The sequence below is a fragment of the Pinus tabuliformis genome, chromosome 3_1, assembly GCF_031772625.1.
Source record: "Pinus tabuliformis cultivar Carrire ecotype Pingquan chromosome 3_1, CPIR1, whole genome shotgun sequence".
NCBI lineage: Eukaryota > Viridiplantae > Streptophyta > Pinopsida > Pinales > Pinaceae > Pinus > Pinus tabuliformis.
The window spans coordinates 942,584,779-942,596,796 of NC_142301.1; the positions used below are offsets into that span (position 1 = coordinate 942,584,779).

Genomic DNA, 12,018 nt, shown 5'->3' on the forward strand with positions numbered 1-12,018 from the left:
TTCCGAATTGATTATGAACTTGATCAAGAGAATTTTCTATGGTATCGAAACATTGGAGGCTTCTGCAAGTCTATTAAAGGATTCAATCCCACTTGCAGAACATGAGAACCTTAAGTTTCACTCATGTGCGACGAACTGCCAACAAATTAGCAAACATTTTAACTAATGAAGGAGTTCTCTATACTGCAAGCAACAAGAATTATAAATGGAGTGAGATCCCCCAGGGTAGATTGAGGGAGGAGTGTCTCAAACTAGCGAATGTAGACCCGGAGCTTTGCTAGAGCAGGGGAGACTAGCAGGTTGTAGTCTTCCGAATTTAGCCGAATGGTAGTCCACATGAAACAACAGTCCAGGGAAATAAACAATAAGAATGGTAGGTCCTTAGGCTAGAATACATGCCCAGAATCCTATTAACAACATTGGGATTTACATGAATTTGAATCATGTTACAGAAAGACCTGTCATTGGCGATGCAGGGAGATTGGTTAAAGAACGAGCAGATAGAGGAAATAGCAGCTAGCGCATCATATCTGCATTGCAAATAGCAAGGGGTTATCGTGCCATTCAGATCCGAAATTGACTCTAACAGCAGCTTTATCAGGCTTTGGGTCCGAAAGCAGGGTTAAACAACGAGCAAGTGGCGCAGATGGGCGAGAATCGCAGGCATCTGGTGGATATCGAGCGGAATACATGCGCGAGGGATATCGGCCAAATCAGACCCGAAAATTTTATAGAGCAATCTCTATAGGTTTGTCGGGTCCGATTTAAGATTTAAAGGGCGTGCTTATTATCGACCTGATATTGTGCATGACCGTTAGATCTTGGACGATAGATCGAACAGTCAGGGCTTCCGATTATCTTTTGTGGTTGTGTTGTCATATTTTTGCGGGTCCCGGGTCCGATGAGTGGACCTTAGGCTCGGTATCTGAGGCTAGAGGTGGTCCACTTCTCTTTGTGTACATTCTGTAATATGGTAGTATTATTAATCTGATTAAAAGGTCTAACACTTATTTCAGCAAAAAAAAAGAATATTTTATTGAATATATAATTATTTTTAATAACAAATATAGTATTTGTATAATAAATAATAATATAGCATTTATTTTTAATATAATCGCCCCACACATATATAAATAGATATCTGAATTATATATTCATATACAAATTAAACTAATATATAAATATATACCTATATTATAAACCATATATTTATGTATTAGTTGAAAATTAATATATGATATATATATCAAATTAATATATGTATTAGTTAAAAATTAATATAAAAATACGTGATTTATTATATAAATATATATTTTTATCAATTTAATTTGTATATACAAATTTAGATTAGATTAATATATTTATATTATATATTAATTTAATAAAAATTTATATTTATATTATTTTTATATTAATTTATTATAAAAATATATTTATATTAGAATTTTTTAATATAACCAATGTACAAAATACAATATCCATTGCATAATCACTCCCTCTCTTTCCACTGTACTTTTCTTTTCTTTTGTATCCATAATTTGATTCCCATAATTCCAAGTGTTTTTTCAATCCCATATTCCCACTATGTTTTTCACACTTTTTGTTGAACATTATCTTTAATAAATAATTCAAATTCAAATGGGCTTCGTTCCCATTGCAACATAGCATAAAGTGGCCAATGGTGGTGGGTGCCCGAAGGCTAATGATGCTATTCTAGTCTACGAACCTTATTTGTGCAGGTTAGTGGGCTGGGTAAGAATATTCACATGTCTGCTGTATGTTTTTCTTAAGATTTTCTTAGATTTTTCTTATTGCGACAAAAGTATGGGACACGGCGCAACAAATATCATGCATGTACCATGAAGCCAAAAAAAAAAAAAAAAAAAAAAAAAAAAAAACAAAAAAAAGGATGCCATGTTTTCATCACACCAACGTCAACATGGTGACAAGTCTCTCAGCAACGTACCACGCAAACCCACGAAGAAAAAGATTTCGGTGCACATCGTTTTCTCATACCCCGAATAACCAGGAACCCTACTTAGCTTCTATTACAGCCATGACGAGGGTTTGAATTAAACTTTCCAAAATAAATGTGCACAACTATCACGCTGATTGTTACTCAATAATTTAATTTGACATGAATGTATCTATTATCTTACAAATTAAAATAATTAAAAATATAAAGTGTGAGGTTTTTCAATAAAAATTAATGAACGAAACCATTGTACTCAAAACTACAGAAATGTACCACTCTATAGGGTTTAACTACTCTCTGGCCATATTTGACATGATATTACAGGTCCCAAATAATCATTAATAAGATTTCTAGGCAAATTTTAAGTTGGTGGAATGTATAATTTCGGTTCACTTATCATGGTTGGTCGGGGTATCCTTAAGTCGATTGCAAATTCCCTGAATATTCGAAAATCCGATGGACATGGGTGTGATCAATTTTTTGACCGCATCCATGTCCATCGGATTTCTGAATATTCAAGGAATTTGCAACCGACTTAAGCTCACCAGTTGGCCGGTCGTGCAAAAAACTCAAATGATGAGCAAAATGTTTTTAGTAGGTTAAATCACAATCCTTTCTTTCACTAGCTTGTTCGTAGTATGTGGTAGACCAATTTAGCTGCAAATAAAGCAGGTGGAAAGAGAATAAAGCCGGAGGAAAGAGGTAAAGATTCTTTGTTGTATATCCACGTATTTTAGTCATCTTTCTTTTTGCTTTCTTTTCTTTTCTTTATGCTCCTATTCTAAGTTGGGATGGCGGGTTAGCTTCATAGTGTGCTTATTTAGGAAAGGAGCTTAGCTTTAATTTGTTTAGGTTTCAAAGGTGGAATTCATGCGTCATGATCATTTCTTTCTATCTCAGTTTCATTTTCTTTATGATTTGGATTTATATGATTTTTATCTTTTAATAAGATGGAATTTGAAAGTGTTACATGATCTATAATGATAGCACTATAAGGGATGGGAAGAGAGAAAATATAATAAAACCTAAAAAAAATTAGGTAAAAATTATATCATCAAAGTTTTACTCACATTTTTCTAACTATTTAATATGGTTCATCATCAAAATAAGATGAAAAACCATATTTTAACATCAAAATAAGAAACGGAGAATTTGGAGAAAGGTTTTAAGGCTAAATGACAGTCTAAGTCTAAGTAAGGCTTGAAGAGAGAATGTTTTGGATAACAAACATGGTTTTCTATTGTAAGCCTGAAATGAGAAACCAAGTTTTTAAAGATAGTTCAAATCTACTAAATGTTTTTTAAGATAGTTCAAACCTACTAAATGTTCAAGGATTAGAAGAATAAGGAAAAATAGCAAGAGGTACAATTTGGATATTCAAAAGAAAATTTAAAGCAAAGTCTAAAAAGGTTTCTTGAATTGAAATTTTAGGTACTGAAGTTAGATTAGAAGAATAAGGAAAAATAGCAAGAGGTACAATTTGGATATTCAAAAGAAAATTTAAAGCAAAGTCTAAAAAGGTTTCTTGAATTGAAATTTTAGGTAATGAAGTTACAAAAAGGGTAGTTAATTAGAAACAAGAAAAAAAATTAGATGGAACACAATAAAACTTGATTATTTTGGACGATGACCCATATATATTAGTCAAAATTCAAGAAAAACAAAGGAGGACTAAGAATTATGGCGATGTTGATGTTGATGTTGGGGAGAAGTTTCAGCCTCCCTCTATTTGATGTCTAGTTTGTGTGTTGATAATTTTTTTTTAGTATTTTATGTGTAATCATAGGTAATTAGCGTTATCATTGTTTTTTTTATTTTAATTGGTTGATCAATAGTATTATGATCTAAACAAATTGTGTTATATTATGTTTGTATAGTATATGTTTTTCTGGAAATCAATAGGATTGTTAAGGGTAATAATTTTATTTTTTCTAGAATGTGAAATATAAATATATTTTTAATTTTTCAAATTAAAAATATATATTAAAAGTAAACTTTAATATATATAATTTTAAATATATTTTATATATAAATTTTAAATTAAAATATTTAAAAATATTTATATATATATATATATATATATATATATATATATATATATATAGCATGAGAAGATATATGTAGCATGAGAAGATATCATTAAATAAACTAATGTTTAAAAATCATAAAATACTATTTATATTAGTAAATTAAAAGATAGTAATAAGAAGAAAAATATTAATTTCTTTTAGAAATAAAACACTTCAATTTCCACTTTACTTTTATATTAATTTATATATAGATAAAGTATTTAAAAGTAAAAAAAATTGATATAATTTTTAGTACAAAGGCTTCACTACTTAGTATGGATTTTGAAAACCACACATAAAAAGAATATTGTTGGTATTACATGACATATAATTCAATTTATGTTCAGTTAACATTTAATATTTAAAACAAAAATATAGTAATAATAAAATATTTGTGTAATATAGAGAGATGCTTTTTACTTTCAAATATGATGATGTGAATCATAAATAAAACATTTCAACTTCTATTAAGTATATATTATATACAACAAGTGAAAATAAAAAAAATTATATAGTTGAAACATTTTATCAATGTGTTACTCAAACTAGCATATATCCATTGGGAATCAATCTCTAATGTGTAAACCTTTCTTCAAATTTTGCACTTAGAAAAAGGTTTATATTTAAGAGATTTGATCCTCTGAACACATGATAAATTCAAAGTTAAAATAAATCTATAATGATTTAATAAATTTCTATAATTTAAATATTTTTTAAATTTTTTATTTTGTAAAAGTGGCAAGACTACATTTTCATCATATCTAATATATCATCTTAATCAAAACCGGGAATTAAACTAGTGACTTCACATCAAAAAATATCTTAAAAAACCCACTCACCATCTATCACAGACCCATAAACTTTCATTTAAAATTTTTAATTATTTAATAAATTTTTAACCTTTATATATCATTTACGTTAAATTTTAATAAAATCACTGCAAAAAAAAATTTATTTAAACTGGGCACTCACTAAGGATTGGTTGGCTTCCTTTCCGGGATTCCACAAGAAATATAATATTCCCGAACAATGAAATGAGCTTACACCATCATGACAGAACGAATTATGATTTTAAAAAGTTTGATTTCACCTGCGTAATTGATTATTACAATTATTACCGATCTTATTTTTGATATATCAAAAGCAATTTGATTTTATCTCCGCTATTTTGATATATCAAAAGCAATTTGATTTCATCTCCGCTGTTGCATTAACAGTGTAATTGTATTTAAGTTTAATATGAATTGATATTTATTTTTTTTAAATAAAAATAAAATATTTAAAATATTGATTATAATAAAAAACAAAAATGAATATATATATTTGATTAGTTTTAGTTAAAGTTACACATTATTAATAACTATAATTTTTTTATGGTCATTTTATTTTTTGTTGACATTACGAGTTTACACTTATTGAATTTGGGATTTAATCATTTATTATGTGTTTAGAATAATCAAATCTTTTTAGGTGCAATTTTTTTTGGATTGTAGAATTTGAGTAAAGGTTTTTACTTCAAGGATTTGATCTCTCTCAACTCATGGTAGATCCAAAGTTAGATTGATCTAGGCTCGTTATAGTTGATGAAAACAATGTCACATTTTTAGATTATCATTATTATGTATATGTTTGAGATCAACTTCATACCTTGATATTTACATTATGTTTTCTTTCCTTGACATGACCATATAATTGTCTTCTTTAATTATTGTATTATATTTCTATATGTGTGTATTGTCTATTAGTAATTAGTTGGCGATGAAGAAGGGAGATGATATTGTCAAGAATTAATTTGCACTTTGCACAAAGATTGATTTTGCATATCTATTTAATTTAATACTAGATATATTAATTTTTGAAATTATTTAATTATTAATAGTCTCTAAATATATCTTGAAAATATATATTTTATAATCGTCAAGATTACTCTTGAAATAATTTGTTTTTTTGGAAATGTTTGAAATAATTGGTCTCTTTCCAAAATATTTTAATGGTTTTTTTAATCTATAATCTTTTTTGCAAAATAAAAAATAGCATATTTTTTATTTATTTTTAATAAATATCTAAACTTACAAATTCTCTAAATTATCATATCTCCATTTTATACAGATATTATTTTTAATTTCTATTGAAATATTTATACTTTTAATAAACATTTTGAATATACTATGATAAAAATAACAAGAAAATGTGAAAGATAATGACACAAGATAATTTTTTCTTTTTATTTTGTTATTAAACAAGATCAACTTTTGAAAATTAACTCTTATAAAAAAAAATACCCTTTTTATGGTTTAAACTTTAAAGTGGATATATATATTTTAAAAGCCGATTCGCATCCATATGTGACGAGTTATCTTTCATTGATTAAAAAGTTAATACCATTTAAAACAGATTCGTTGTATTAAGTGAAAACACAGTTATTATTCATTAGGTGACTGCATTAAATATAGTTTTAACATAAATATTGATTTAGTGTTGTTTTTAGTGATTTTTTTTGAAAGTTTTTCTGGTTTAATTTCTCCAAAAATTATTTAGAATTTAATGAAATCATAAGATTGATAGATAAATCTTGTACAATAGAAATGTTTTAAGAATTTTTTATGATGCTGAATTCATATATACAATCAAAAACCTAATTTAAATAACACAAATCGAAATTTCACCTCAAAATTTTAACAGACACCAAAAACTCTAAAAAAAAAATAACACTATATACAACTCCATTAATTTATCATTTATAACGTAAGTTTGGAAAACGAGAAAGAAACAACTGCATAACTCAGGGAGGTCATCCGATTTGATTTGACAATGGAAATACAAACGTACTTTGAACACAGAACGGAAGGGGGACCACACAAGCGCTGCTACTGTCCCCTAAATCTCATACGACGGCGGAAATCTATTTTTAAACACAACGCGGAGAAAACGGCGAGAATTAGACGTTGCAGATGAAACATAGGAGGAAATGGATGGATGAGATATTTTTTGGAAACGAGAATCAAGCAGGCGCAGAACATTGTTCCTGAGCAAATCCGACTTTAGAATTGGGAACATCAAAAACGATACGCCAATTCTGTTGCTGAACATTTCCTATGATGGAACCAGAATCGCTACTCGTGAACGCCAAGCAAGAAAGCCCCGAATCTTGTTTCATTACAATATTTTCCTTGGGCAAAAGCAGGTCGACATTATTATCCATGTGCAGCGTTATGGTGGGAACGTCAACTGAAGAAGAAGAGAAGTCGTAACAAGTATCGAATCCATCAGAGGATGCCGGCTGCAAGGTGGGGAGCTGCCCCCGAAAAGTGTCTCTGAGAGACGCATAATCAGAATCAACGAGATGGGTGATCGTTGTTCCCGAGTCGATGATCGTTCCTTCCCCTGCCGGAACTGAGATCCTTGTGTCCCCAACGCTGATTCCGATCAAGTTCACGGAATAAAATGTTGGGTTTGAGGGATCGTTTACCAATTTGGTGAATTTCAAACCAGGAGTAGAAATGGCGGCTTCTTTCCCAAGCACAAGGGATCCCGAAGATGCAGATGAGCTGGGCAGACAGTAAGAAAACGTCCCGCCAAACAATTCGGTTGTGGATGGCTGATTCAACAATGAAAGCGATCCGCCCCCTAATCCCATCAGTCCCGGTGACGAATATGTATCTTCCCTTAGGGACTCCGCACAACCGAATGCGAAATTTGGAACATTTTCAGAGCCGAGGGTGATCGCATCCGAAGCAAGTGCACCGTCCACTTGAGTGCCATCTCCATACAAAACTTCGAATTGACATTTCGAATTTCCCCCGCAATTGGTATCAGAATTTTGCTGACACAGCTGTGAATCGCAGGCCACGGGTTTATATGAGGAAGATGCCGTGGGATCGAAAGTTGGAGCAGTGGAGTGGCAGCCTTGGCACTGCTTGCATGGAATCCAAGCAACATTACTACCGGTGTCTATGAGTGTGTACATGCTTTGCTTGGGCGTGCCAAAATCAACTTGTATTATGTACTCTCCCGATCCATAGCTAACGGGGACATTGGCGCTGGCGTCCTCTTTGGACGAACGAGAGGACCGGTTCAGAAAGTGGAGACGATTGGCATCGGCTCTAATTTTTTCAGAGATCAAGCTTTCCCAGGTCCGGTTAGGAGGACGGAAAGGTGAACACTCCGAAAAAATATGGAAAAGGGGGAAGCTAACACCATGACTCTGCTTTCCCACTTTCCTGTTCAAAATTTTGTGGCTACTTCGACAGTTCAATGGGGGAGCAATCTCAGCTACTCCACACATAAACTCGATTGCAAGCAGCAAAATAAGAGAAGAGGCAATCGCTGTAACCTTCATCTTCATCATGGTGTTCTATTAATTAGATGAACACCCAGAAGATCCACCTCCTCTCTGAAGAGGCCGAGCCATTGACGTTATATAGTGAATGGCTTGCACTCTTTCATACGTGGGGACTCCTCCATTATCTCCACTTGCGTGGACAGTAGTCTTCGAACATTTTACTAGCCTAATTATTCGTGCAATACTGGAATTCCACGGAATTTCTTTGTTCGGTCCCTGAGATGCGACAAGGCCATCATTTTCTTCGGCCGGCCTGTGTGGTACGTTGATTCGATTTGGATTTGGATTGATTCAGACTACTCAATCTCGAATTGGATGGCGGAGGCCGAAAAAATTGGACGAAATCACCCATCTGATCTGAACGATAATCCATCTGATCTGAACGATAATCCTTCTGAACTATCTCGAACAAGGAAATTTTGAATACGACAGTGCCTCACAATGTGAACGAGAACCATTTTGATGCATAACAGTGTATCGCAATGGGAACGAGAACATACTCATTGAACCTAAGAGTGAAAAACAGTTGGAATGCAGACCGAAACCACCCTAGGTCACACATCATCCTCGTTACAAAACCGACTTTAATTTACTTAGGTCAATTGAAATAATGTTGAACAAGTAAAGTAAAGTGAAAATATGTGAGATAAATAATAAGATTTAAAAGTGAAAATAAAAGGAAAGAGAAAATCAATGTGGTGGTCTAAAGCATCACGTAGTGTAATTTAAGAATATCAAAAGTATATGGAGTAGGACTTCTCGGATGGCAACTCAATTTTATATGCCATCAGTGTTTATTTTTAAAAAGTGATAGTATAATAGTGAGTAAAAAGATATGCTTGAATTTTACATATTTATTTTCTTTTATTATTATAATAAAATTATTTAAATATTATTTCTCTAGTTAATAAAAGTCACGCCCTTCAATTGCGATAAATTAATGCACAAGTATGGGTGAAGAGTTCTTAAAATTGAAAAGAGTTTTATGAATGAATATAATTCCAATGAATTAATATGGGTGAACCGTTCTTAAAATTACTTGTTAATACAAATTATTGTGTGGCTTTTTAATAATGCATATAAAAGTTAAAAAGGATATATTATAATGAATAAAAAATGTTACACGTATATAAAAATTAGAAGAAATATCCATTATGATGGATAGAAAAGGAGGTAAGATAACATATTCTTTGTCTATTACTCAAAGATCCATTTTAATTTATGGAAAATCAAATACCCTTCTGCATCGTTGTATGGAGATTTTAATTTATGGAAAATCAAATAAGATGAGATAACCTTGTGCATTGTTGTATGGAGATGTATGGAGACTGGTTGTAATGGACTTGTTTTTTAATCATGTTTTATTTTATGTTGCAAGATTTTTAAATGTTAATTGTTGTAATATAGATGTATTCACGTTAATTTTTATGCATTGTTGTATAGAGACCGGTTGTAATGGATTTTTTTAATCTACTATCTATATTTTATTTTATGTTGCAAGATTTTTAAATGTTAATTGTTGTAAAACAGATGTATTTATGTTAGTTTTTATTCATATTTTTTAGTATTTTGTATTGATTAATTTTTATATGATAGTTGACTAGAGATGTATTCTATTTATATATGGTTGATCTATTTTTAAAATTACATATCAAAGTAGCTTTTTGAGGTTGGGAGGCTATAGAGAGGAAGACATTTCTCATTTGTATAATTTGGAAATAGATTCATGTTATTTGTAATTCCCATGTATTCATGTGTGATCCATGATGATTATTTTTTTTTCCTTGAGATGTGAGTGCATTTAACATGGATATTACTAATGTCAATATCTTATTCTTCATTTTTTTGGGATGACGCTAAGATAAAAGATAAGTGTGGATGAATTTCATTAAACAAATATACATATTAATACAATTTTCATGACTATGGCGCTGTATTCCATGGTCTCTTGGACTCCCCATGATGGTTGAAATTCCACATTATAACCTTAACATATTATGTATCCAAAAATCCCCCCTTAATCAAAAGGGGTGTGTTTTTTCAAGAAAAGAGATTATGATAGTTGTCAATGGTTGAATGTACTCTCTAAATCTAGTGGTTTAAGGAAGACCATAAACCAAATGGGTAGCATAAGTTGAATTCTTCTACTTAATGGTGGTTTAAGGTGGACCACTAACTCTAGAAATTAGCTCCAACACTCAACAATTCTTGAAATATTTCTAAAATGGGCTAGAAGTTGATTTCTTCTATTGATTAGAAGCGCTCACAAATGGCAATTTGAAGATGACAACAAATTATTGGTGCTTGGCTCTAGGGCTCAATAATTCCTAGAAAATTTCCTGATTTAGTTGGAAGTTGACGTCTTCTACTAATTAGAAGTGCTCACAAATAGTGATTTGAAGATGGCTGCAAACTATTGAAACTTGCAGCTAAGGCTCAGTAGTTCCTAGAACATTTCCTAATTTAGCTACAAGTTGATGATTTATGTTAACTGTAAGTGCTCATGAATGGCGACTTGAAGATGATCACAAACTTATGTCAATTTGAAGATGACTGTAAATTAGACCATGCTCATGTCTTTGACTTAGGGTGCAACTCTGAATTTGGTCAAGCATGAGGCTTTGGTGTTCTTGATGTGACTTAATCTCACTTGTACATGCTTCATTCATTAGGATTCAAAACTAGAAGATTAATCGTCAATCACTAGTACTATTTTCCTTTTATCATATACAAAGTGAGAGGATGAAAATATTTCCATAATGCTCATAAGGATAAAGATAGAAAACTATGATCCTCCATATGACCAACTTGATGAGGGTGTTAGCTTCTATGGAAAATGCATATGTTTATAGTGTGTTGACGATGTTGGAACCACCAACAAAGGGGATTTCCCTGGTATGAAGTCCCAACTAGACCTCACATCGTTTGGTGTAGGAGTCCCATCTGGTACAACGGCTCGGTTGCTATTAACTTATATATTTACCTTAGCTCTTGTTGTTCAATACATGCGAGTGTTATGCTTGTAACTTCAAGAAAGCGAGGTGAGTATGCCTGGTGAGTGCTTAATGTAACTTTGTGTCTGAGTTCTCTTACTGTCAAAAGGGGGAGGTAAAGTGAGCCTCTTGATGAGAGGGAATAGCCCCAACCCAGGAAGACACACACGCAAACAACAACAAGGGTTTGTCTAGCATCCAATGGAATAGTCCATAGCGGATGTGGCTGTCGTGAAAACCAAAGTTCAAGGGAGAACACGTACATCGTCCAACGGAATAATCCGCACGGGGGTGACGGTCGTTAAAACTGAGAAAACATAAAGATGGTCTGTCTAATGTCTAACGGAGTAGTCCACATGGGCGAGACAGTAGTGATAAAAAATACAACACATCAAAAATATGATTACAAAAATAACCAAAGTAGTTCAACTATCTTAATATAGGCTAAGCAAATATGCATTACAAATGTTTAATAAATAGTCTTACAAACAGATACAAAACATGTGTGAAAACATGTTGGCTTGAGACAAGCTTATGAATTAAGCAAAATATCTAAGACACATATGTACACCATACATCACTAGCCCCAGTAGTGGGACATTGGAGCCACTCCTCTCTCCTCAAAGAACAAACTATAGA

At 31.8% G+C, this 12,018-nt stretch overlaps 1 protein-coding gene across 1 annotated transcript; it reads right to left on the bottom strand.

Moving 5' to 3' along the window:
• Positions 1-6,760: 6,760 nt before the first annotated feature.
• LOC149190878 (aspartyl protease AED3-like) lies at positions 6,761-8,493 on the bottom strand. Its single transcript, XM_089413458.1, has one exon. The coding sequence runs from the start codon at positions 8,390-8,392 to the stop codon at positions 7,046-7,048; it is 1,347 nt and encodes a 448-aa protein (XP_089269584.1). The 5' UTR covers positions 8,393-8,493; the 3' UTR covers positions 6,761-7,045.
• Positions 8,494-12,018: the final 3,525 nt, after the last annotated feature.

Coding starts and splice junctions, on each gene's coding strand:
- LOC149190878 (XM_089413458.1), bottom strand. CDS start 8,392: ATGATGAAGATGAAGGTTACAGCGATTGCCTCTTCTCTTATTTTGCTG.